Source organism: Argentina anserina, chromosome 3 (assembly GCF_933775445.1).
Source record: "Argentina anserina chromosome 3, drPotAnse1.1, whole genome shotgun sequence".
Classification (NCBI taxonomy): domain Eukaryota; kingdom Viridiplantae; phylum Streptophyta; class Magnoliopsida; order Rosales; family Rosaceae; genus Argentina; species Argentina anserina.
The window spans coordinates 29,074,634-29,102,454 of record NC_065874.1 but is presented as its reverse complement, the minus strand read 5'-3'; the positions used below and the strand labels follow the sequence as shown (position 1 = coordinate 29,102,454).

At 38.4% G+C, this 27,821-nt stretch overlaps 2 protein-coding genes, 1 long non-coding RNA gene and 1 pseudogene across 5 annotated transcripts; 2 read left to right on the top strand and 2 right to left on the bottom strand.

The window, feature by feature from the left end:
- The first annotated feature begins 78 nt into the window (after positions 1-78).
- Positions 79-2,097, top strand: LOC126788303 (uncharacterized). 3 transcript variants are annotated; one of them, XM_050514283.1, is made up of 4 exons: positions 79-195; positions 294-455; positions 741-1,215; positions 2,077-2,097. In XM_050514283.1, exons 1-3 carry the CDS (start codon positions 118-120, stop codon positions 1,164-1,166), a joined length of 666 nt encoding a protein of 221 aa, XP_050370240.1. In that variant the 5' UTR covers positions 79-117; the 3' UTR covers positions 1,167-1,215; positions 2,077-2,097. The 3 variants fall into 3 exon arrangements, with proteins under 3 accessions (XP_050370240.1, XP_050370239.1, XP_050370237.1); XM_050514282.1 differs by lacking the exon at positions 2,077-2,097 and adding an exon at positions 1,300-1,670; XM_050514280.1 differs by lacking the exon at positions 2,077-2,097 and having other exon boundaries at positions 741-1,292.
- A 13,404-nt stretch (positions 2,098-15,501) lies between these two features.
- Positions 15,502-19,072, bottom strand: LOC126788295 (factor of DNA methylation 2-like; annotated as a pseudogene).
- A 3,434-nt stretch (positions 19,073-22,506) lies between these two features.
- Positions 22,507-24,481, bottom strand: LOC126787427 (factor of DNA methylation 4-like). Its single transcript, XM_050513316.1, has 5 exons — positions 24,461-24,481; positions 24,263-24,316; positions 23,917-24,168; positions 23,053-23,262; positions 22,507-22,740 (listed from the first exon to the last, which is right to left on the bottom strand). The coding sequence occupies exons 1-5, from the start codon at positions 24,479-24,481 to the stop codon at positions 22,507-22,509; spliced, it is 771 nt and encodes a 256-aa protein (XP_050369273.1).
- A 448-nt stretch (positions 24,482-24,929) lies between these two features.
- On the top strand, positions 24,930-27,357 carry LOC126788309 (uncharacterized). Its single transcript, XR_007671354.1, has 3 exons — positions 24,930-25,607; positions 26,159-26,223; positions 27,070-27,357. It is a non-coding gene; the product is annotated as an uncharacterized LOC126788309 (long non-coding RNA).
- The last annotated feature ends 464 nt before the right edge of the window (positions 27,358-27,821 follow it).

Genomic DNA, 27,821 nt, shown 5'->3' with positions numbered 1-27,821 from the left:
ACAGTTTCACTCAAGTTAAAATCCGTGTACCCTGAAGACCACTGTTCAGCACTTCAATCAATTCTCTCCCCCTCTCTAAACTCTCCGAGCTTGTTCATTTCTGACAACAAAGCCAACATGTCTCCAACAAGGCCAGCTCAAGTTGCTCGGAAATCAACCGGCGGTAAATTCCCCAAGAAGCGGCTCGCCACCCGGGTAAAGTTTCCTTTTGCTTTCAGCAATTCCTCATAATTTTCTGTTACACGATCAATCTCATGTTTCATCTTCTGTTTCTCTCTTGTTCTTCTTCTTAGACAAAGCCTGGTAAAAAGCCAGCAAGACCACCTCAGGTTGATGATCCAGGAATCTCTGTGATGGCCCCACCACCCCAACCCGAAACCCAAGCTACTGTTTCGACCGGAGGTGTAGTATGCCCTGTGAATCTCAGAGCCCAGCTCTCCCAGCATTGTGCTTCTGTAAGTTAATTTACACACAAGAGATTGTTCATTTTGTTCTAAATCTCTTTATCAAATTAACATAAGCCATTTTATTTGGGAACATTTTGATCAGTAAGGCTTATAATAGATTCTATGAGATTTGGAATCACCCTCTTTTGGATGGTTGCTCCTGCTTTTGTAATTTTGTAGTTACAATTCAAGTGAAACATTTAAGATTCATTTATTCGAATGGACCATGCAGTTGTTGTTTTCAATCTTAAGTCAGGATATAATGGGGTCTGGCATGCATCTTTGAGTGTGCAGGTTGACACTTATATTGGCTGGTCCGAAGCAACTATCCAGAATTTGAAGAAAGAGCTAGACCTGGCCCTAAAAGAGAAAGACTTGGTCGCGAAGGAGAGAGACTTGGCTTTTAAGGAGAAAGATTTGACCTTGAAGGAGATGAAGGATGTTCAAAAGGACTTGTCCGAGTGCCAATCTGAGTTGGAGCAGAGCCAGAAGAGTTTGGAACAATGCAAGAAGCAAATTGAGGTTGAGAAGAGGAAGTTGTCTGAAGAATTGATGCAGGACTTCCAAGAACAAGTCTTTATGACAGAGAGCCAGCAATACACCGTTGGGTATAGCGATTGCTCCAAGGGGAGACGCCACAGGCTTGGATGGACTTCGGAGCAGGTTGAAGTGTTTGCTGATCAGCTATACTTTAGTGACATGGAGAAGGAAGGAGACTGAACCAGACTTGCATATAATTAGGTGATTACTAGTCTCATTCGCATTTCAGGTATCAACTTGAACTTCTAGACAGATTCATTGGCAATTTATTCCTGAATGAAATTTGTTTGAGAATTTGATTTTGCATGGGCAGAGCAGAAAGTCTGACGATATTTGGGACCATTAGTTAAGATTGACATGTACCAACAGAGGGCATCTACCATCTACCAACAGAGACCATCTACCATTTTAGTCATGATCACAAAACATACATAATATAGGGCACTCTTGGCCAATAAGTTTCAGTTGGCTTGAATGCTTGATCAAGCTTAGCTTCCTAATATCTTACAGTTATTGTCTATTATATATCAAACATAAGCTTGCTAAATGCAAGATAGCTACTCCAAAAGACTCCCCTTAGGAAATTATATATCGATTTTCCATCTTCAGCATGTGTCATATGTCTAGCTCGTTACCTTAAATCTCCTCTTTTCCAGATTCAATATCACATTTTCCCTCGAGTTTCTGCATGCCATTGAAAGTATTATCAAATAATGAGTACCAAATATATGCAATATACTCAGTCGACTACTTGCTATCTAGTTTCATTATCACTAATGACCAGATTAATGATAAAAAGGCAAACGAACCTCTGCTTTTTTCAACCGTAGCCCCTCTTCATGTGCCTCCTCAATCTGAAAGAGTAAGCTACAGATAGTCAGATCCAAAATACATGCTTACACCGCAAAGTACAAAGCCGAAATCTAAAACAAATATACATACGTACTAATTTATTGCAATGCTGTTGCACAAGTAGCTCTAGATCTTTCTTTCGAAGTTCCAATTCTGATTCGGGTGTCTCAATCCTCCAACAACATCTTCATCTCACTTACAGCTTGTTGCAATTTTCGTGGTTCTAACAACATTTCAGGAAACGAAGATGGATGTTGAAGTGATTGATGTAACAGTATACTACAGATGAAAATTCTCAGGGACGCTACATTCAGCAACCATGGCTTGTGAAAGAAACTAGTTTGTTTTCAACCAGTACTTGATTTATTTTTTTCGGATTTTCTATTGGTAGACTGTCCTCCAGTTTGATGCGTAGTTTGGTTTGGTTTGGTTTATGAACTATGAACCCTTTCTAAACAAAACAAAGTGGCCTGCGTTTCGCTCTCCATTTGGGAATTCAATCTTTGGAATTGGAAGGAGATGCTTTAGATTCACTCTTGAAAATTGAAATGTGTACATATATTGATTAACTCTTGACGAGCCTCCTGACGTTCAGCTTCACTGATATTTCTTCTGAGCTTGACAACGATCATGCCTCTTTTCAAGCTCATTACTTTGAATACTTTCAGATTCACTCTCCCCTGATGTTTTCTTAAGATCGCTTTTTAGAACTTAAGATTTTAACAAGGTTTCTTTCTCTACGAAGGCCTTTCCGAGATGGTAGCTGATAGGAGCACTTTGTGCGACGTTCTTAACATGTTTTTACCTCAATTTGTACTTTGCTTAGCCCTTATTGTTGTACTATTGAATCATTGAGTCGTAGTAAGAGTCTTGGGCGGTATTAGATGCATTTTTATGCTTATATGAGTTAAAAACGCATAATTGGTCTAGAGTCCTAGTTTGACTAGGAATCCTTGTTAGGTTTTGAAACTAATTATCTCTTACTTATGATTTTATTTTCTTATTTTCAGATTTGATTAAAGAGATAATTAAAGAAAAAGAGATGAAGACAAGTCATCCAACAATTAAAGATGATCATTAAAAGCATAAAACATGACGAGGAAAGATGCAACTACCCTCATTCTTTTCTCTATATATACATGACTTCATCTCTCAAATAAGAACACTTCTCATTAGCATTCAAGAGCCAAAACTCTACCAAAACACCACCATAAATTTCCCTCACAAATTAACAAAGCCGTCCACTCCAAAACTATCATCATCTCCACCGAGTTTCACTATTGAAGACACACCTCCAAGGTTCCTACAACGTGTGATTCTCGCAACTCATCTCCATGGCTTCGTCTATTTGTGTTAATCTACAATTCTTTGTCTATGAAGATTGTAAGTTGTTATTATGTGGAAATATTGGTTTTGTATTTGTTTTAGAATTTTCAGATTGTATTTGATATTTTTTTAGACTATACCGAATTTATGTTCTTATAATTATTGAAGTTTGTATTTCTATTGGTGTGTTCTAATCATCTTTCTCATACTTTTAGATAATTTTCATATATGTGCATATGAATTTAGTGCTTGGATGCAGTCCATAAGATTGTGTTTGAGTGCTAGATTCATCAACCATATTGACACATATCGAATCATGCCCTAAGTAGGTTCGGTTTGTGTTGATTAAAAGTGGTAAAAAATTCTGGAAATTTACATGTGAAACCATGGTGGGTGACGCCACACATGAAACATCTCTCAAACAAAGATTTGGTGCTTAAATGTAATTTTGTTTGATTTCTACTCTAAGTGTTATTGAATTCGATTGCATGCAAATTTAGATTAGGTCATAAGTCAATCTGAATGTTAATTGAAATTTTGCATGATTAGATAATCCCCTAAGGCTCTAATTGTATTGGTGTCTAAAAAATATGTAATTGGTCGAATTAGAATACATGATAGGTTCGAACTTGTAATTATGTGGTGTAATGGTAAATTCGGTTTAAGTTTGTTAAAGAGAAGTCGATCATGTAAATAGTAATTTAAGTTTTATTTTAGTAGTTAATAATCAATCTCAACCCCCCATTATTTGTTAACACTAAAAGTTTAGAGTTCCCTTCAATTCCCCGGAAAGAACGATCTCTGCTTATTCTATACTAACGATGATGTTTGACAGGATTTATTATAGACGTTTTAATTAAGGCTCTATCAGTAACGTACGATATTGATCAACTCTTCTTCTTTCTTCTGTAACTTATTCCGAACATCCATTAGTTCAAGCAAGAGATTACGATGGTTGCGCATTTAATTCAATTTCCCATCAAACTTCTCATTATTTTCCTGCATTGCAATTTGTAAGCCAATAATCAAAACTGAAGTCCTAACAATTAATTCATTTAAGATTAATATATCATAGTCACACACTTTTGCCAATGAATGGATAACAAACCTTTTCTACCAACAACTCTTTGATAGTCTTATTATCATCTAAGCTTAACTAAAGTTGCTGACAGAAACAAACAGAAAACAAAAACAAAAATGTATAGATTAGAAGTCTCATACAGTCATGCTTATGTTAAGAGTATCTAAGCAACTATATTACCCAACAAACAAAAGATACTATATTCAAAGTAGGGGTGGGCACGGGACGGGATGGGACGGAACGGAGCTCATCCCACGTCCCGTCCCATTCTTTTGAATCGGGACGGGATTGGGATCGGGACGGGACAAGGGTTTTTAAGAATGCATCACATTCGGGATTAATCCCGGTTGGGACGGGACGGCATCGGGACAGGACGGGACAAATCCCACCTTCCTATAAAGTTAAATAAAAACCTATATTTTTACTTTTTCATTAACAAAATAACATTTAATAATGAAATTTTAACCAAAAAAATACATATTAGATTCAAAATATTATAATTTACCATTATTATTTGAATTAATATAATTTTGGAGTTATTAAGAACATAAATTAGTTTCATTTTGAAACAAATTTATAAGAATTTTTAAGTTTTCATTGAAGGTGGGACGGGACGGGACGGGACGAAGCGGGATAGAAATTATTCGTCCCACGTCCCATCCCACTATTATAAAACGGGACAGGATCGGGACGGGACGAACGTTTTTAGACCTCCGTCCCGTCCCGTCCCTACGAATTTCGGGACGGGATCGGGATTTCCGTTTTTTATGCCCACCCCTAATTCAAAGTAAAAAATTAACGACACTATGAATTTCTTATTTTGAGTCTCACTCTATTGAAGCATTTTTTTTTCAAGTTCTTCCTTTAGAGCTTTTTCATTTTTCTCATGCTCCTTGTTCCGAGCCTCAATATCTGAAGGGATATTGAAAGGTATGAAGCTTGATACTTTTCTCATTGAGATCATACTGATTATATATACAAGTGTAGGATCAATATAGATCCATAGAATCAGTGATTACAGTAAATACAATAGCAATCTAGATCCAGTGAATCAGCAATTAGAGATTACATAGATTGATAGAGAAGAGAAACTGATGCAATCAACAGGAATCTTGAGCAGATTTTATGGAATGTCTATCACCCCCCCCCCCCCCCCCCCGCAAGCTGCTGGTCCTAGAACGGACTGGAAGCTTGTTGAGAATGTAGTGAAAGCGTGCAGTGGGCAGGCCCTTAGTGAAAATGTCTGCAAGCTGGTCCTGGGAGGAGACATAGTGTACTTGAAGCTCTTGGCGAGTCACCTTTTCCGTGATGTAGTGGTAATCAATCTCAACATGGCGAGTTCGGGTGTGAAAAACCGGATTGGAGGCAAGTGAAATGGCACTGATATTATCACACCATAATGTTGGGGGCAGAAGAGGAAGGCCCAGGTCCTTGAAAAGAATCCGGAACCATGAAAGGTGGGCGGCAGTATAGGCAAGCTGACGATACTCCGCCTCGGTGCTAGAACGAGAGACCCCATTTTGTTTCTTTGAACTCCAAGAAATCAAATTTGAACCCAAATAAATGCAAGTTCCACCTGTTGAGACTCTTGTGTCCAAATCACCAGCATAATCGGAATCACTGTATCCAGTCAAGTGTAGGGTGCTCGGAGTATAGAACAGACCATATGTAGGGGTATGCTTCAAGTAACGCAGAATACGTTTAACCGCAATCCAATGGACATTAGTTGGAGAGTGTAGAAACTGACACACCTGATTAACAGCATAACATATATCCGGTCGAGTGAGAGTTAAGTATTGAAGGGCTCCCACAACACTCCGGTATTCCATGACATCAGATAAAGGAACGCCATCCTTGACACTCAACCGCTTGCCACTAGATGGGGTAGAAACAGGAGAGGCATCCAACATGTTGGTACGGTGAAGCAAGTCCATTGTATACTTAGTCTGGGTAAGAGTTAAACCCTTGGATGATCTTTCTGCCTCAATGCCAAGAACCCATATTTTTCATCAAGAAAAGTGTACTCAACTTGGAGATCAAGGTGTGAATGTGAATTATATCAGTGCCTGTAAGCAAGATATCATCCACATAAATAAGGAGAAAGAGCTTCACATTCCCAGACTGATAAACAAACAAGGATGAGTCGGCGTTGGATGCTTGGAACCCCAATTCCTCTAGATACGCCGAGAAACAGGAAAACCAAGCACGGGGTGCTTGTTTGAGCCCATACAGGGAACGCTGCAATTGACACACATGGTTTGGATATTTGGGATCGACAAAACCTTGGGGCTGCTTCATATAAACTTTCTCAGATAAATAGCCATGTAGAAATGCATTTTGAACATCAAGTTGCCGAATTGGCCAGCCATATGATACTGCAATTGCTAAAATCAAACGAATGGAAGAATGTTTGATTACTGGGCTAAAGGTCTCACCATAATTAACACCCTCTTGCTGCTTGAACCCTTTGGCAACTAACCGAGCCTTATACCGCTCCACACTGCCATCAGACTTCTTTTTGATTCTGTAAACCCATTTGTTAGGAAGCACATTCATGGAGGGAGTATAGGGAACCAATTTCCAAGTACCTGCATGTTGGAGAGCATTGAATTCGGTTTCCATGGCAGAACGCCATTCTGGTTGCTTGGCTGCTTGGGTATAACAATTGGGTTCAATGTGATGGGTAAGGGGCTGGACAACCATAGCATATTTGGGATTAGGCTTTACAACCCCTTGTTGGCTTCGGGTGACAGGACGAGGATGGATAGGCGGAACCGGTGGTGGATGAAATAAGGGAGGAGGAAAGGGTGGGTCTAGATTTTGCGGTGGTGCTAAGATGTTTTGTGGTGAAGATTGCGATATATGATCAGATGAAGGATTAGGAGGAGGTTGTTGTTCCCATAATAGTCTTTTACGGCTTTGGTATTGAATAATGGGACGGGTTTGTGGCTGGGTGGGAGTATTTTGTGGGATGGTATTAATTGAAGTGGGATTAGAGTTTAGAGACGAAGAGGGAGGTTGAGAGAATTGTGGAGGTGGAGTGGATAAGGTTGGGCATGGGCCTAGATTGGGTGGAGAGGGGGTAGTGGTAGTAGTGGTTGTAGTTACGACTAGAGGGTAGGAGTCTAAAGATGAAGTAGCCCGAGGAGGTGTAGTGTCGGCGCCATTGGATTCTCGGAAAGGAAAATTGGATTCATCAAAAATTACGTGACGAGAAAGGTAAATTCGACCCGTAGAGAGATTAAGACAACGATACCCTTTGTGATTTAAAGAGTAGCCAAGAAATACGCATTTAGTAGATCGAAAATCCAGTTTATTTTTGGTATAAGGACGGAGATAAGGAAAACATGCACAGCCAAATGTGCAGAGAAAAGAATAATTAGGAATAGTGTGAAATAATTTTTCATAAGGAGAGGAAAAATTTAAGACTCGAGTTGGCAGACGATTGATAAGATAAAGAGCCGTATTCAAGGCCTCAACCCAATAGGGTTGGGGAACGGCAAAATGAGCAAGAAGAGTTAAGGTTGTCTCGATGAGATGTCGATGTTTACGTTCCGCCAATCCATTTTGTTCGGGGTGATGCGGACAAGAAAGATGATGATGAATCCCTTTTGTTAAGAAGAATTTCTTGAATTGGTTACTTGTATATTCACCCCCACAATCAGTTTGGAAGATTTTGATTTGATGAGAAATTTGGTTTTCAATGTAGGTAAAGAAGCCAACAAAGATAGAATAGACTTCAGATTTTCGTTTCATTGGAAAAAGCCAAGCATACCTTGAAAAATCATCAATGAAGACGACATAATACTTGAACCCTTGAATGGAAAGAATAGGAGAGGTCCAAATATCGCTATGTATTATTTGAAAAATAGATGTAGTAGTAGACTCTGATAGGGAAAATGGCAATTTTGTAGCCTTGCCCAAAGGACATGAATGACATTGAGATACTTGCTTCTTATTTGATAATAAAAGTTTAGAGGAAAGATGACTAAAAATATTGCTAGACGGATGCCCTAAGCGAGTATGTCACACATCAGCAGTGACTCGTTTGGCAGAAAAAGAGCGAAAAACACTTGAGTTATTGGTGGATGTTGGACCTTGATGAACATGATAGAATCCATGGCTACTCCGACCCTCCAAAAGCGTCCTCCCGGTGGTTAAATCCTTCACATAGAAGACATGGGGAAACATTAGAATATAGCAAGAGTTATCTGAGAGTAATTTATGGGCAGATAAGATATTAGCAGAAGATTGTGGGCAGTAGAGAACATCATTTACAGTAAGGGAAGAAAGAGTGGAGGGGAGAGATGTGTTCCCAATCTTAAAAATTTGCAAACCTTGCCCAGAGACTACACCATCGACAGTATCAAAACCATTATAGGATTGGGAATTGGTGAGGTTGCGATGATCATTGGTGATATGGGTGTTGAAACCTGTATCCAGTAGCCAAGCAGAGGAGGTATGAGGAGTGGCAGAACCAGCAACCATAGCAGATAGACACTGAGTTGGGGTACAGCCTTCATAGGACATATTCATTCAATGATAGCAGTCAATGGCAGTATGACCCATGCGCTGGCAGATTTGGCATGGTCCTCTTGTGTCCTAAGTGAAAGTGGATCAAACAGGTGGATAGGGACCAAGGATAGAGCCACCCTGAGAAGGAGAGTGAGAGCTTGAGCCACGAGCATAAGTAGATGGCCCGGAGAAAGATCCACGATTTGGATTGTTAGACCGGCCACGAGTATAAGAGCCACCACGGCCTCGAGAGCCACCCACAGAAGATCGATTGGTGTGAAGTGCTGAAGGAGCGGAATCCAAACCGGCAAGAGCTTGATTATTGATCCGGCTTTCGGCGCTTAAGAGCAAGGCCTCAAGTGCATCATATGTAATCGGGGTGTCTCTGGCCTGGGCTGAGGTCACTGTATTCTCAAATAAAGAGCCAACGTTGTTCATAATGACAGAGATCAGATCCGAATCGTCAACAGGGTGACCAGAGAGTGCAAGTGTATCAGCAACTTGATTAATTTTGTCAAGAAAATCAGAGATCGATATGTCTCCCTGGTGGTGCGAAGCAATTGACTTCGGAGCTACAGAATGCGATTTTGATTAGTAGAGGCATAGCGGCGAGCCAGAAAAGTCCAAGTGGAGTGGGCGGAGTAAGAGCGCGCAACAGTGGCTAGCACGGAATGGGTGAGAGACCCATTAATCCAGCCCAAAATCATCTGGTCAGTGGCTAACCAGTCTTCATATGCTGGGTTAACCTGGTCAGTGAGAGTGCCAGTGGGATTACGGAGAAAGGCCGATGGGCAAGGGCGGGTTCCATCTACAAACCCCATGAGATTGCGACTTTTGAGGAGTGGAGTGATCTGGGCAAGCCAAAGAGCATAGTTGGATCTGTCCAATTTAATTGTAAGAAAATTGGACACGGTGGTGGTAGTGGAGGATGGTGGTAGATCATTGTTGGCTGTTTCAGAAGGAGGGAGGGGATCTTTGTCATTGGCCATGAGGAAGAGGGAGGGAGGGGAAAGAGAAAAGCTTGTCGATTAGACAGAGGCTCTTGATACCATGAAGAGATATTGAAAGGTATGAAGCTTGATACTTTTCTCAGAGATCATACTGATTATATACAAGTGTAGGATCAATATAGATCCATAGAATCAGTGATTACAGTAAATACAATAGCAATCTAGATCTTGTGAATCAGCAATTAGAGATTAGACAGATTGATAGAGAAGGGAAACTGATGCAATCAACAGGAATCTTGAGCAGATTTTATGGAATGTCTATCAATATCCTCCAGCTTTTTCAGAAGCGCTTTCATATCAGCTTCACAGAGCACAATCTTTTTCTGAAGCTCTTTAATGTGAGCTTCACTCTTTTCATACCTTGTCATCAGTTCTTTCCTCTGAGCTTCACTGTGATCATGCTTTTTCTGAAGATCTTTATTTTGAAGTTCACTCTTCTCAAGTTTTTCCTTAAGCTCTTTCATATGAGCTTCACCCTTTTCATGTCTTTTCATAAGTTCTTTCCTCTGAGCTTCACTGTGATCATGCTTTCTCTGAAGATCTTCATTTTGAGCTTCACTCTTCTCAATGTTTTTTCCTCAAGCTCTTTGATATGAGCTTCACTCTTTTCATGCCTTTTTATAAGTTCTTTCCTCTGAGGTTCACTGTGATCATGCTTTCTCTGAAGATCTTCATTTCGAGCTTCACTCTTCTCAAGCTTTTCCTCAAGCTCTTCCTGTTGACATCTTGTACGCTCAAACTTTATCTCAAGATCACTTACATGAGCTTCGGATTTTGAAAAGACTTTTCCCTTCTCAACATAGTAGGAATAAGTAAAACACACATTAAGTTGCAATTTTCCTAACCATTAACATAGTAGGAATAAGTAAAACAAGCTATTTCTCCAATACCAAAGCCAAACTCTGACATCTTACAATATAATCAAACTCACCAACATCCACATCTTGGTTACAGTATTCAGTCTGATGCTGATCGACCAAAATCTATTTCTGATAGTCAGACATATATCAAAACTTCAGCAACGAATATAGAAAAGATAGAAAGCCAACTTGTTCTCCGTTCTCCCCTATCAATATACAAAACAATCTAGAGGTTAAACTAAGATCAGTATCCCTTTAAAGCAACCAAATAAGTAAACAAGGGTACAGATGCAGAAGATTTTAGGGTTTAGGTAACAGTAACACAAGCAGAAAAGTTTCCTAAACTCATCAATGAACCAAAAGAGTTTGTGGTGGTGAAATTGTGAATACACTCAGTTTAACGGCAGATCAAAAATTCCCGGCATTCATTTCTAGCCAAAAAGTTCCCTTACAAAATAATATAAGTAAACAGTGCACTTCTAACATGAACAAAAGGGCATATAAACTTGAGCAAAAACCAGAAGAGGCTTACTCGGTTGTTGTTCTACTCCGGCGGATACCCTCAGATTCAAAACCAATGCAACAAACTAAGCTCTCTCTTGGTTTCTTGGGGTTGAGAAAGATGAAAAGATCTGGGACCTTCCCTCGTCTTTTGCGCAATGTTCTAAAAAACGGTCTAGGCGGCGCCTAGGCGCTAGGAGGTCACCCACCGTCATGCTTTTTGCCTCGGCGGCCATCTGTAGCATTTTGTGAATTAGGCGGCCGCTTAGGCGGTCCTACGCGGCCGCCTATGCGGTCCTTGGCGGTTCTAGGCGGTCTTAGGCGGCCCCCTAGATGGTCCTAGGTGATTCTAAGCGGGCTTAGGCGGCCATATTCCGTCCTAGGCGGTCATAGGCGGCCCTATTCAGTCCTAGGCGTTCTAGGCGGCCCTAATCAGTCCTAGGCGGTCTAATTGGCTCTATTTAGTCCTAGGTGGTCAACCATCATAAAAAACTAAAAGAGGCCGCAGCTCTCACTTTTTGTCTATTTTCTGAAAACTGAATCTCATCAACAGAAGAAGAGGAAAAAAAATATGAATATTAAGTTTGAGTCCTACACTGAATGAGTTAGGAAATAATTTGGAGATAAATAAATTGAGATTTAGTATTATTGCATTTGTTTCATTATTTATCTTTTCTTCAAATATTTTTATGGACTTTCTACTTAAGTTATGTGAATTTAGACTATTTTAAATATTTTTAAAATTAATATTAAACATCATTATATATTTTAATCATTAAAATAGTTTAAATATATGTATAAAAATAAATAAATATTTAATAATTCAAAACCGCCTAAGCACCGCCTAGGAGACCGCCTAACCGTCTAGGCGCTAGGAGGTGATTGTCTGCCTGCATACCGCCTAGCGTTTTTTAGAACCTTGCTTTTGTGTATGGTTCTTAAAACACACGTGGGCTGTTTATGGGGCTGTTTATAGTCTCTCGAGGTCAAACAATTCTTATATGCGGACCTCCCCACCATGCTATGAGGCAAGCTAATCACTTATCAGAAAAGTATTTCAGTGTTTCGATATTACCCTCACTTAAATAACCATCATATCCACAATACCCTCTTTGATAAGCTCCATATTGGACAGCCCCACCGCCACGTGGTGAGGTTGCCCCACGGAAGAACTTCTCCTCGAGGTCGACGGAATTATGGTCTTCATTTTTTTATATATTTTCTGAGACGACGATTGTTCAGACTTGAAAGTCTCTTAGAAAGGTGGATTAATTTGAATGTTGAGCCTAAAATTATTTTTACTTAATTGTGTTGCACATACGAAAAATTCTAACATGCAGATATGCAGATCAATTTTTATGTGTGTAAAAAAACAGACAAAAAAATGAAGAAAAATGTGTAATGAGGACCACATAATCTAACTTTATGAAAATTGAATGGTGATGATTTGATCTGCATCATATACAAAGCTTCATGATAGATGAATCCTTACACATACAGACTCTTGTGCTCTCCTCCAATTTGATCGATCATAAAATCATAGCTAATCCTTCATCATCCATTTTAGTTTTAAATAGTGTTGCCCTTGCCCAGTCAAGTTAGTTTTTTTTGTTAATAAGAATACCCTTAATTTATTAAAATACATAGTAAACCGAAAATTCTTACCTCCATAATAAACACTATTATTCTTTATATGTTAGCTAGCAGCATAACAGATATATGATCTTCACCGCAAAACATACATCTTCTATTAATAAAGCAATAAGGAAAGTTCCGTAGTTAAATTTTTGAACTACTAAAAATGCCCACGGTTTATTAATCTCTAAATTTTGTCTAAATATTGTGCTAAATGTATGATCATAATTTACTAATTATAAATGTGAAAAAAAATACTAGAATGATGATTTATGCCGGGGGGGGGGGGGAATAATAAGAAGAAATTCATGATCCTACTATTCAATTCAAATAGATAATAACTACCGAGTATTGTGTTATTTTTGTCCATGCAATGTGTTTCTTTTTTATTGAATAATTATAGCTTTTTCAAGAAAGGGTTATTGAGTAATTATAGCTAGTAAAACAGAAACCAAATTATAGTTTTAAAAAGCAAACTCATTGCACTCGACATACTATTATTACGATGAACCTTACCAACCACAATAAAGACTAATCAAATAACCTGTAATGCACTACACTTGCACTCAGATCAAATGGGGTCACCAAATCTTCCACTGCACCTCAAACACTTATCCTCCTCAACTCCCTTGCACCAGGGCTCTGCCTATTCCCCTGTTTGTTTCATAGATTAGAAAGCTTCTGTACATCTTCTTCCAAGTTGGCAGGATATCCGGAGTGCTGTTGCGAGACTTTAGTGTCGATCTTCTCAGGTTATCCAGTCAACCCATCTGTTATCCACTATCATTTAAAATATGGGTACTAATGAGACCTAGGTAATTCATTTGTTACCCCTCATGTAGTACACCGGCAGACAGACTTGAGCTCTAACTAATCATAACTGACACCCGGTCAAGGCTTGGTTCCGATTTAATGCCAATAACGTCCGAAGACCAGAAAACGTTTTAACAAAACTGAATCTTAAAACCACGTACAATATAACAAACCACACATGTTATTATATTACAACCAAGCGACTCTGGACAATAATATATATATATATAGACACTCAAATAATACATTATACCGGAAGTTACGTTATCTCACTTCCAGTCTCATCTGCCACAATTAATTAATAACAATATAATCTCATAATTTAAATAAAAACCGTAACATTATATAATACAGTAACCCACATATATGTATCGTATTTACCATTTTCATACACATACACACCCCACTATATTATATAGATGTCACAGTTCACTCTTTTCAAGAAATCATAAATATGAGTCGCCACTAAGGATAAACTTGTCATCGTGAGATTACTCACCTTATTTCATGCGTGCAACTTCTACGACATCGAAAGCGATTCCCTCACTCGTTTCATCAGTCACCTAATAACATGATAAAGTGTTTTAGACAACGACCCGTAACCAACAGGTGATTATTAATTACTGTAAAAAACATTGTTCATAAAACATTATTTTGAAAACGATGTTCGCGCAAACACTGTTCATAAAACACGGTTCCGAAAAACGTTGTTCCGAAAATACTGTTCACGCGCCGCCGCAGACGGCCGCGTATGGGGCTCACGTGCCACCCTCCGGCAGTCGCGCGTGGCGCTCACGCACCGCCCACAGTAGCCATGCGTGGCGGTCATGCGTCGTCCACAGTAATCGCACACGCCGCCCACTGTAGCTGTGCGTGGTGCTCACGCGCCGTCTAAACAACCGTGCGTGAGTTTGCTTGCGGCCACCAATTCCAATCCTCTTCCCACTTGTTTCCTCCTACGGCCTAACGTCGTCTCTCCGCCGCCCAAACTTCACCAAATCATAAACCTCACAACAACAAAAACGTAGATCACAAGGAGAAAAACACGCTCGTACATGCGTCGCAACCCAAATCGCTGGAAAATGGTGGGAAAGTTGCCGAAAAGTTTCAGCAGCTCCAAGCTTCGTCTCCATCGATTAAACCTTCGATTCGAGTTGTAAATCAGCGATAAACCAACCTAGAAGGTCGAAATCAAGAGGCTAAGCGGTTGGAAACTCACCGGCGACGGAGCTTGGATCGACCACGGAACTGCAGAAACTTCCGATCGTCAGTATGGCTTCACGGCGATGATGGGTGGTGTGCCACCTCCACAGGTTGGAGCAGCTAGTCGTGCGGTCCTTACGAGTCCGGCGGTGAAGGTCACGGTGGCCGGAGGTGGGAGATCGGCGAAGGAGAAATCGACGGAGGAGGGTCACGGGGTCGGGGGAGAGGAGAGAGAAGCTCAGGGAAAAATTTCTGATTTTTGGAAAGTTTCCAAAAAATGTCTTTTTATAGCCTTCCAAAATCAGAAACCAAACTTCCGTTGCTAGAAATTTTCACATACGACATCCGATTAAGGTGTGCCGCATGTCCACAAACCCGTATCAACGAGCTCTACAACTTCCGTGAAGGAAATTTTCAAAGATGAGTGACGGATTAAAAGTCAACTCTCGAGCCACAGAAAACGTAACGTTTTTCAACTTAAATTTCCGAAATAATTTTCGTTTCGCAAAGACATTGACGAGAATGCGTAAATTGGCGATTTTTCTCGAATTATTATGCTTAATAATTTTTAAGAAATGCTACGAATTTAAATCCGAAAATTCGGGATATTACACAAAAACAGATGATCGAATAATATCTTAATTTTTTTTAACTAATTAAAAGAAAAATGCTTTGATGATGCATCCGAGTCATCCAGTTTAAAATCAGCTGCCTATGAATCAAATTTTCCTTTTCCTTTTCAGAGGTCTCCAGTTTAATAGTATATAAGATAATCCCTCCTGTAGTGTTGCCCTCTTCCCCTTCTGAAAGTTCCATAGTTCATATGTTACATACAGACCACTCGAATTGTACTCTTTCAATTCCAGCAATGCAGTTGTCACTGCCTTGTATACTGCATCCTCGCCCCTTATACCCTTCAACTTTTCATCTTCTTCATCAAGAATCTCCTGCATCACATCCAATATAGCATAGAGCAAAAAAGAAAAGAACAAGGTCATTAATATGGTTGTCTAGCTACTAATTGTTGAGTTCGCTTGTTTAGTATGTACCTTCCGATTTCCAAATTCATCCTCGATTGCTTTAAAAGGATGCCAGCTTGGATCACTAAGATAATCCTGCCACACCTCTGGTTCTAGCAAAGAATGGTCTCTCTTGCATGCAATTGAAAAAGGTGTGATGTCAAGCTCTCCCATTCTCTTCACGCCAATAAAACCGTCATCAACAAGTCCCTGCAAGGCATAAAAATTTACAGGTTAAATGCCTAGTGCAGGTACCATGTCTTTTTATTTATTTATTTTATGGCCAAACAGGTAAACATCTCGAATTATACAAATTCCCAATCTGCACCAGTCTGTGTCCACATTATTAACCCTAATTTGAGAATATATAGAATGCCCTGCCCTTTTGGTATATATATAAATGCAAGCATCTTATTTGTAAGCACAAAATAAAGGAAAGAATGAACAACAGATGAAAACGAAAGTACACATACCCTGATCAACTCCTTGCGAGCATCCTGCAGTTCATTATTAATTTCACGCTCCTTGACAAATAATGTAGAGTTGAGAGCTTCTGAATATTCAAGATCAGCTTTTAAATCTTTCAATTCATCTTTTTTCTCCTCCAACTTTTTTTTAATTTCGCTAATGCTGTCACACCGGTTTTTATTCTTCACATTGAGCTGCTGCTCAGATTGATCAAGGTTTTTCTTCTTCACAAGTTCACATCAAGTTGCTGATTCAATCCAACAAGGCAACAATATTTAGAAGACTCGTTCATAATCAATGGAGGAAGTTAGCTTCAACTACAGAAGTGGAAACATACCTTTTGTCCTGACAACTTTTTTACCCTGTTTTTCCGCAGTTTTAATTGATTCAGAACAAACGATATTGCCTCTTTCAATGTTGCCTTCCTTCCTTCTTTAAAATTCCATAATTCCTTCATTACACCCTTAGCATTGGTATCACAGCCATTCAATTCCACAAGGGCAGTTGTCACTGCCTTGTAAACTTCACTACCTAGATCGTCAGCTTTTAACTGTTTCAATTTTTCGTCGTCTTCATTGATTGTGAGCTGCTCATGGACATTCACATTAACCCGTCAGCGAACCAGATGAAATTTGAGAATGAAAAATGCATTGGTGTAGATGGTTGATGAAAACAAAAGAAAAGAAAAAAAGCTCCATGCCAGATATAAATTACCCGTACATTAATAATAGATTGAGCAATGTGAGAGGAAACAAATATTAACAATATAAGCCTCAAAGAAGAAATGAAGATTTATCTTTGATAATAGTTGGTTGCTAATAGTTTGTATATGGAGGAAAGACAACTTGAATAGCTCTTCAACTGAAGTCTTGTAGTCATGAGACATAAAGTGGCATAGCACGAAGAAAATAAATCAGATTCGCTAACAGTGCTACTCGTAGGTACATAGATTTAATGGTCTGACAGAGAGAATTTTACATATAGATAGTTATATACCTCATAATTTCCACAAGAATCCATGCTACTTATGAAAGGATACCAGTTTGGATCCCTAAGGTTGCCCTCCCACAGAGCATCTAGTGCCTCTGCTTGCCATCTGCTTCTTCTACGGAATACCGTTTCTTACATGAAGTTTGAAATGGTTCTTTGCTGAGCTCTCCCATTCTCTTCACACCAATCAGGGCACAAGTTCTTGAATCCCCTAGTCCCTGCATTGCCCACATGTTATGACCCCATCAAATGATAACGCATTGCCAATCTTATCAACAAGAAAAAAGGTTTTCTCATATAGATAAAACTAAGAAGTCCATCTAGATGGATCATCCACCCTAGTATGAATCAAGTAACATGTTCAAACAGTCAAACTAACAGAACGAAAAGGAGACATGTTAAATAGAAAATTGTCTACAGAAACGTTTATGTTACATTGGAAAGAGAACCTAAAATTTAAAGTGCTAATAGCATTGGATAAATCCAGACTATATATCAGAAGCCTGGGTATTGGTATACAAATCGGAAAGCAATTACAAATATGTTCAAGACAAGCACACAAAAAGTACATATATACTATAAAACCTCCCATTGTTTCGGGTCTAATTCATTCATTCAAATCCCCTGCCCTCCTAGATTTAAATTGTAAAGTATATATAACCTTTGAATCAATGAAGTGTAAGCCTCTTGGATTTTTATAAAATAAAACGGAGAATGATAAGACACCTACAGGAATTAAGTAATTAACTGTTCTGGACATATATACATACATTGATGAACTCTTTATAAGCCTCCTGCAATTTGATTTCACTCTGATCATCCTTTTCCTGAAGCTCTTTCTTCTCAGCTTGAATCTGCTCAAGCTCCTCCAGTAGCTCTTTCTTCTGAGATTCACTGTGACAAAGCTTTTTTTGAAGCTCCTTTCTTTGGGATTCAGTCTCACCTAGCCTTCTCTCAAGATCATTTTTTAGAGCTTCACATTTTGAAAAGGCTTCTGCCCCTAAGGTGTTTTCAAGATGGTACCGTACATTGATCAACTCATCATAATTATTGTTCTCCTTGCGAATAAGTGTAGAGTATAGTGCACGTACTTCTGCCGACTCTTGTTCCATCTTCTTTAACTTAATCAGAACTACATTCATTTGTTCGTTCTGGAGATCACAATGGTTGAGCAATCTGTTCAACTTCCTACCAAGTTTCTCATTCTGTTCCTACATTGCAAGTCAATCGCCACAAGTAAACCACAAGTAAAGTTCAAAATACACAATTCATTTTAGATCAACTTTGACAACTCAGATTTTTAGAAGGTCCATTTTTTAACGAATATGATTGAAACCAATATCAATACCAGAGTTCTGTTTTTAATCTCATTCTCCTGAAGCAATTCGTGAAGTGCCTTCTTTTGAGCTTTAACATTTTTTACAAGCTCTTTGTTACAAGCCTCGGTCTGCACAATATTTTTCTGGAGCTCTTCCGTTTGAGCTTCACTCTTCTCAAGTTTTTCCCGAAGCTCTTTTTGTTGACACATTGTATCCTCGAGCTTTTTCTTAAGATCATTTATTTGATCCTCGGAGTTTTGAATCACTTTCCCTGGTTTAAGAAGGCCTCTTCAAGGAGATTATGTACATTTTGTTGCAATTTTCCTAATTATCAACATCAGAAAATAAGTAAAGTAATATAGCAACCCTGTTCAAACCCAAAAGACCATGCTTGCGTATCTTGGAGATTAATCAAACTCAGTAATATCAAGATGATGTTGGTGAGAAAACGCAGACTGATCTCCAATATCTGCCTCTTCTGATATATCACACATATCACACCTGATTGACCTGAGACAGGGAAGATAGATAAGGTAGAAATTAACAATCTGTTCTCCCCTAAACAAAGTACTAAAAAAATATAAAGATCTAATTTAAGGGTCCATGGCTTGGAAAAGTGGAAACAGCAGCACAAGTAGAGAGGGAGTTCCACTAAGCTAATGAAGCCAAAAGTTTCATACTAGAAGCAGGTCAGCCCAAACAATGGATTTCTTTTCTAGCTAAAGTTTGATCCAAAACTAAGACGCACACACACTTCCTCTGAGATTTTCTCAGCAACCAAACTTGGTATTCATGAACAAAGAAGAGCAAATAAAGCACCAAACGAGAATGTGCTTACCCGATTCGATTAGCCAACACTGTAGATGCCCAGAAACGAAAATGTAACTCAACCAAAGCAGAGGCCCTGCTCTTTCTCCGGTTCACAGTGATGAAATGATGACCAACATGGCCTCATTTCTCCATAAGTTAATTTGCTGTCTGGCTCTGATCTCGTGGTAAGTGGACGGTGGAAACTGAATATAGAGAGAAGAGAGAGCATGGTGTTTTTTGGTAATGAAGGAGGAAACCATCTGGCAACAAAGGACTTGGTGAACTGGGCGGGGCAGTCTCTCATTTCACTTTTGCTATCGATTAGAGCAGAGTTGTACATTAACTTTTCTGCTAAACTCGAGAAGACTATGCCACTGATCAAATAAAGTAAATTTTTTGAATCTTCATCTTGTTTAATTTGTAGATTTCTGCATTCTCAAAAAAAAAAAGGACTTCTGAGACAGTGAAGAAAAATAACAGAGGATGTTTAAAATTTAGATAATAACGTCAAACGAATCGGAAGAAATTTAAATTTTATCAGGTATTTATTTCTCTCAACTTCTTTTACTCTACCATACATATTGAGTGAGCTCACTGAGCTGGAGGATAGGAACTGAATGAGCATTCATTTTCTCGCGTTACTAATTACTTGAATTTCCGGTTAAATTGATATTTTCCTAATCCTGGTGTATTTATTTTCAGAGCGAAATTTAACACTAGAGTAGTAACTAATGTCTGAAATATCTATAATTTCCTCGATATTTTTATGAAAATTTTCATTTTTCGGTATATGAATATATATGTTACATACAAATCATTTTTTTCATTAGCTTTTTTATATTTTCCGATATATCCGAAAATTTTAGAAATTTTCCGATATTTTCATAATATCGCCACGTATCATGCAAACTTCAAAATAAAATAAAAAATCAATAGTTAGGAGAATCGAACTTATGATCCATCATTTTGTAAACACAAAGTTATAATCAACTTATTGTTATATATGTTTCTTTTATTATAGATTACATTTCATGTCTCAACATTCACTTAAAATTAAAATAAAACCGAACTAGTTGTTGAGAGGGAATCAAACCCCTTTGGTCTAGGATGAAGTAATGATGAACCTTATTCTTATGGAGGAAAATCAACATGTCTATCCACCATATTTATTCTCTATTGAGATGCAATCAAGTGAAAACGTGGGACACAATCTAAAGCACATCCTTCACAAAGCTATGAACATAGTCAAAGTCTGAACGGGAACTATCAATACCACAACTCACAATCAATCACTCATGACCCCCATGGTTGGCATATAAGTCAGTATATGCAAAATTATAAAGGGACGATATCATTTAAAGACTATTATTCACAATGTACTCAGGGTTTTACTCGATGACATGATTAAGATAGTAAACATTTTGTACCTTATAGATCATTTATGTGGTTCTAAACCAGTTACGTAATTTCATATTTAATATATCATATGTAAATAAAGCGTGATAACTTAGTCTCTCTTTAGATAAATATATATATATATATATAAGTAGATTTTAATAATGATCGACGATTATTTCACCTCAAATTACTATAACTCACTATAAACTAATATTTATATAATAATTTATTATGACATAGTAAATAATTAATCAAATAAATATTTCTCAAAATTTCATTCAAAATTTCCATATTTTTATATAAATTTTCATCAATTTACTTAATTATTTTTTTAAATCAAATTTCTAATTTTCAAATTTTCAATATTTCCGTTCTCGCCAAAAATTTAATTTTGTTACAATAGACCACACACATCTAATTGTCTGAAGCAAGAATTCGACGGAGCCAATTAGCCCAAGGGCTGTAATACCCAGCCAGTAACACATAAAGGGCTGGACCTGCCCAAAGCCAGGCCCCAATCAGCCCGAATGAGTGACGACCATAGATTACATAGTCTTGCACAAAGGGCTGGACCAGATCATGGACTACAAATTTACACAAGAACAACTTTTTTACACATACAAAACATTAATCAGGTTCAGGCAGGACTGCTCCAAAAGCTTCCTAGCAAGGTAATATAGCAGCTCAAGTTGCACTACAGAACTACACGAAAGGGAACAACTTGAGTTTTACATACAAAACAGTTAAACAGGATCGTCAAGGCTACTCCAAAAGCTTCCTAGCAGGAACTTTTAGTGGCTTATCGATTCCTTCGAGTGCCATCACTCTCGCGACAACCCCTTGTGAAATTTAGATGAGAGGTTGTAGTCAGAAGTCAGAACCTAGCTAGTGTTAAATAAACTTGATAGTATGATGTATAGATATTGAATCAGAAACACATCAATAAGTAGTAAAACTTGTCATTAGCCAAAACAAATATATATATACACACACAGCATGTAACAAGACATATTTGGTATGAAAGGTCTCATTTAGAACCTGATCATCGAGACTATTTTCATGATTTCAACAGCTAAAAGAAGGGCAGAACAGTAATATGCAGAAGTTGTTTGCCCATCCACATATTCATTAGCATATTGATCGTATATACCAAAAAAAAAACATAATAAAACATTTCCTTCGGCTCTAACAGAAGTACGATGTTCAGATATGAGTTGCACTGTTGCAGAGCCATGTTGTCCCCTAGGAATTTTTAGACAATGGCTGATTATATAGTAAAGGTCATCTAAGATTTTAAAGTGCCGACGGGATTACTAGTCACTTTCTACAAATTTGAAGGAGCTAAGTTGCAGTTGAAATCAGTGGCCAACCTGAAATCTAGTGCAAAACATAAAAGAAGCCTATGGTCTTTATGCACTATAATGCGTCGAAAGATTTAAAAATGACAAAGCTAACCATTTAGATATACTGCACATTATTAGGCAGCTAGCAATGCTTCAAGTCTGACCTTGCATTATGCTAACTAAACAATGAGAGACATTATTACCTTAACCAATCAAACTTAAGCCAATTTCTACAAGAGAAATATGTATATATTCCAATATCTTACTGTCCATTTTCAGATAACACTTGCATGAAAGAGTAGAATCCTGACTCGATTTAAAAGCTCAATACTCACCCAACATTGGCCAGATAGTATGTGCGATTATAATTCATACCTTCATTTGGTTCTTCTTTTCTTTTGTTGTTTCAACTGCTTGAGGGCATACGATATCCCCTCTTTCAGAGATGCCCTCCTATCTTGTCTAAAGTTCCATAGTTCCCCAACTTGATACCTACCACTGGGGTTATACTCGTTCAGTTCCAACAAAGCAGTTGAGACAGCTAGATGTACTTCAGCACCGAACTCCTCCTTTAACTTTTTCAATCTGTTATCTTCATCATCAATAATTTCCTGTGTACATACTCACATCCAATACGTTAGTAAATTGATCTCAAGAGGCGCAATGGATCAAAATAATGTCATGATGAGATTTTTAATGATCCACGTCGTCCTTTATTTGGACGTGGGCGCAATGGTTCGTCAGGCGCACAGTTCTATTATACAGGAAAGACTCCTACAGATTAAGCATAAGGAACAGCAACATGATTTGTTTTTAAGTGTATGAACATGAGAAATTAAACTCATACATTAACTCATCTTACCGATAATACTATATTATCTCACTTAGATAGTACAACCTAAGGAGAATGTATAGTTGTATACCTTAGGGTGTCCGAAGGAATCTGTGCTAGCTTTGAATGGATGCCAGCTTGAATCTGTAACATTAAACTCCCATAGAGAACATTGTGCTACTGCCATGTCGTCTGCTACTTCTGCAGGATACTTTCTCTTGCATGCAGTCCGAAATGGCTTGACGTCAATCCCTCCCATTCTCTTGACACCAATAAAAGCAGAACATTCTGATGGCCATCCCTGCAAAATACACAAGTATGTTCAAACCATATGTCTATGGTAGCTATCACAAAAATCAAGCATCAGGATCGATGCAATAACAACTGATCCATAATAAACTGAACATTAGGCTAAAAGTTAATGGAAGATCCGATGATAAAAGGAACATGTGCAGAAGATCAGACAAATTTAGAAAGCATACATGTTTGGGACAGAATACATGAATCAACTTACTACTGGTTTATCACCTACATAAACAACAGATTAGAGGATTTAAATACATGTTACTAAAGCCCAAGGCACATGTGTATCACATTTTAAAGAACTTATGGTCAATGAGACCTAATATTAGGCCATGTAAGTTCTGGATCTGTTTAACATGGTAGAGTATTAATCACCAAATAATTATAAAAATTGAGAAACTAAACAACAGATACAATAAGATCATAGAACAGCTAAACATGGGGAAAAAATCAAAAGAAAATAGTTCAACTGTCCCTTAGTTTGGACCTCAACCGACTTCTACGCCCTTTAATTAATTCCCTCAATCAAGTTTCTAAGGTATTACGTGCCTTTATTTAAGTCATTCATAGATACATTAATGCATAGTGTAAGCTTCCTGTGTTCACTTTGAAAATAACACTCAAATTCAAAACCAATGATATACATACGTACATTGATTAACTCTGCACGGGCATCCTGTAACTCATTGTTGCTTCCACGCTCTTTTGCAATAAGTGTATTGTTTAGAGCTACAACATTGTCCAGCTCTTCTTCTTTCTCCTTTAACTTTTCTTGAATTACAGCCATCTCTTCTTCCGCCTCCTTAGACTCATCCCTGTCTGAAACCGCCGTATCCTGATCCTGACTTTGGTCCTTGCGCTCCTCCAATTCAGTGATCTTCTTCCGGAGCTCCTCATTTTCTTTCTGCTATTCCCCTCGATCCAAAAAAAAACATGTAACAAATGTATGTAACAACTAACAAATATCCCAGCTAGTTCTGAGTAAACAGAAAACCTACCTTTTGTTTTTGCAAATTTTGATGAGCCTTCTTTCGCTCCAGCTTAAGCTTATCCTGTTAAAAATTAAGGGTCAGTGTTAGCTATCAAACAAAAATACCTAAGAATATCTCTGGTAATCATATTAAGCACAGTAGCACACTAGATTATTAAACATATATAGCAGAAAACTAGACAAGTAGAAGATACATATTAAGGACAATAAGGTGTTTTAGTTTCATCTCGCACTGCTTAAGACTTCTTGGAAAAAATATCTTTTGAGATTCAATTTGCTCAAGCACCTTCTTCTCAAGCTCTCCTTTCTGCGATCCGATGTGCTCAAGCACCTTCTTCTCGAGCTCTACCTTCTGGGATTCACTCTGATATAGTTTTTCTTGAATCTCTTTGTAATAACCCTAAATTTCAAATACATTATTTGAATTAAATTGAGTTCTATAAAGACATGAATTGCAGTTTAAATGAAAATGATTGTTGCAAACGTTACGAAGCGAAAACGAAAACGTTTTCAGAACGCTTAATTTGAAAAACGTTACGTTTCCGTAACAAATATATCGACTTTTATTCCGTCGATCGTTTGTGAAAACTTTCTTCACGAAAGTTGTAGAGCTCGTCGATACGAGTGCGTGGACATGTGACGCGTTCAAATCGGACGTCGGAGGTGGAAGTTATTAACGCCGGAAGTTAGTTTCCGATTTTGGAAACGAGTATAAAAAGGAATTATTGTGATTAGGGTTTCCATTTTCAGGAAACCCTCTCTCTTCTCTCTTTCCGCCTCCCTCTTCCTCTCTCTCTCTCTCTCTCTCTCTCTCTCTCTCTCTCTCGGCCCGAGCTCATTCTCCCTCATTTCTTTCTTCTTCTATTTTCTTCTTCACCGAGACCCCGCCGTCTCCTTCTCCACCATCTTGATCGCCTTTTCATCCTCTTCCAAGCCATGTTCCTCAATCATCCGCTGCACCCACGAATTTGTGAGATTAAATCGAGGCAGTGGAACACCACCGAAGAAGCTCATCACCTTCGGCGGATTTCGACGATGATTTCCTTCTTCTTTGGGTGAGCTTGCCTAAACCCTTCATACCCAATCTAATTGTTATTTCAATTTGATGAATCAGGGACTAATCCCTCTTGTTCCTCCTCCTTTTCTGGGTTTATTACCGTCGGTACACCATCATCACCGTCACCCTCCTCTTGTCGCAATGGAGAGCTCGCCTGACCCTAATTGGTCTAAAAGAGACTTGAAGCAATCTCAGCCGTCCAAGGGACAGTGGCAATGAAGAAGGAGGACTGCAGGAACTCGGATTGGAGTCAAGGACAGAGCAGCATCCTCGGCTTGCATTTTTAGTTCTTCAGGTGGCAATTCTGCTCCTAACCCTCTGATTGATGTTTTCAGTTCTTGTGAAAGCTATGTTGTTGTTGTATGCCGAATTGGGAGAGTTAGAATAAGAGGTTTGGAGGCCGGAGTAGTGATCGGAGACAATGGGGTGAATTCCCCTGTTTTTACCATTTTACAGTTACCTTTTTACCATTTTACTGTGATGTGAAATGACAAAAATACCCATGGCAGAAAGTTACTGTTTTACTATTTACGTTTTTATCCTAAATTACCTTCAGTAAAAGTAAAAAAAAAGAAATTTCAGAAGGGTAAATCAGTAATTAACATTTACTGAGACAGTAGTTACATTGAATAGTATTCGTACGTACAAAAATACATAAACAGTATATACACGTACAGAAATACGTATGATTGTGTATTTGTACAGTAACCGTGAATAGTAACAGTGAACAGTAACACTGAACAGTAACTTCGTAAAACCGAAAATTGCTGAACAGTAACCGATTATTACTGTTTCGGCATTTAAAGGTTTACGAAACGATTCTAAATTCTTTCTTATCTTTTCAAGGTGATCTATAAAGCGAGGCAAGGAAATTATCTTCGGAATTGTGGGATTACGCTCAAGTTATTAAGGTGAGTAAAATCTCACTGAATTACGAATCTACCCTCGTGGTGATTCAACATTTTTGCAAGTGTGTTTATTAAATGAATTACAACATGTATATAATTTAGCGGACTACATATATACAGTATAATGGTAATAAGTACATATATATATATAGTTCGTTAAATTACATACTGTTATTAATTCATTGAAAATAATCAATTCGGTGACAGAAAATATGACATGTATAGGATATAGAGAACGATGTATATAGTATAAATGGTAAATAAATACGAATATATATAGTTCGCTATATACTATACTGTTATGATTTTATTGTGGTGATATTGTGAAAGTTTTAAAACGTACAATATGATGTGTGATTATTGTACATGATTTTATCACGGAAAATGTGAATTATTGTGATTGGTCTTCGGACGTGATGTGTGGTACAATATGATGTGAGATTATTGTACATGTGAGGCAAGTCGGAACCTAGCCTTTGGCCGGGCGAAAGTTACGATACAGTTAGAGCTCTAGTCTGTCTGCCATAGTACTGCATGAGGGTAACGGGTGGTTACCTGATCATGGGTACTCAGCTTGTGTGGATGTTGGGTGGCGGGTGGTTACCCAACATCAGCGGTATACTAAGTGAGGGGTAACGGATGTGTACCAGCGCTCATTAGATACCATTGTGTGAAAGTATTAGAGTAACCAGATGGGTTGCTCGTTTTCTCATGATTTTCATTATACTGTGTTGCTGTGGAGTTGTGTCGTTTATGAGACGAGAGTTATTTTTATATTTTACTCATACGAGCTGTAAAGCTTACCGGGTTTGTGTTTGCAATCCCGGTGCACCAATATCAATGGTGTAGGGGATACTTCCACAGGTGCTGAGTAGTGGTGATCGGGTGACGACTCCGAAGACTCAAAGTCGATTGCATCCAGTCGTGGTGAGGTTCCTGTGTGGATTGTGTGTGAGTTTCTCTGTGATTTCATTGTGAGGTTGTTGTGAGGATTATACAATTCCATTTGTTAAATGTTGAATTAGCATTTGGTTTGTAATAATCGGCTTGACTGAGTTATGTTTTAAACTCAGAGGTGATCCGCTGTGACATTAAATGATTTCATTTTCAGTGAGATTGTTTTTGGTGTTCTAACGACTTTGAAATTTTGAGTTTTTGGGCTCGAAATTTTAGGGTCGTTACAGTTGGTATCAGAGCCTAAGTGCGTATTTGGCGATTATCTATACCATCCGGGAGCGATGATCCGACTGCAGGCGGGCACCCATCACATGCTCCTCGGTATTGATATGTTGTCGGGTACGCGAGAGTGTTAGGAGCCATACCTTATGGTTTGGTCCTGTAGAGAGTATTGTGACGATACTCCGATGATTCACCTTCTTCTGAAATTTCATGATTGATTTTGGTTGGATCTATTTTGTCGAATTCGAGACTTCACATGTATGACTGAGTGTTAATTGTTGAATGGTGATGAATTTGGAAAATGGTCGTGGACAGTGTCGAGGACGGACGAGAGGTCGAGGCCGAGTTAGGGCTGCAGGCCGAGTCCGCAATGTGGAGAACCTTTATGAGGAGGCTGCTCCACTGGAAAGACAAGTTGATCT

Excerpts from the sequence above, each read along its gene's own strand:
- LOC126788303 (XM_050514283.1), top strand. The coding sequence starts at position 118 with ATGTCTCCAACAAGGCCAGCTCAAGTTGCTCGGAAATCAACCGGCGGT. Across the intron at positions 196-293 it reads AGAAGCGGCTCGCCACCCGG|ACAAAGCCTGGTAAAAAGCC; the intron begins GTAAAGTTTCCT and ends TCTTCTTCTTAG. Across the intron at positions 456-740 it reads TCTCCCAGCATTGTGCTTCT|GTTGACACTTATATTGGCTG; the intron begins GTAAGTTAATTT and ends TTGAGTGTGCAG.
- LOC126787427 (XM_050513316.1), bottom strand. The coding sequence starts at position 24,481 with ATGAAACTAAAACACCTTATT. Across the intron at positions 24,169-24,262 it reads AAAATTTGCAAAAACAAAAG|AAAGAAAATGAGGAGCTCCG; the intron begins GTAGGTTTTCTG and ends GGGGAATAGCAG. Across the intron at positions 22,741-23,052 it reads ATTCCTTCGGACACCCTAAG|GAAATTATTGATGATGAAGA; the intron begins GTATACAACTAT and ends GTATGTACACAG.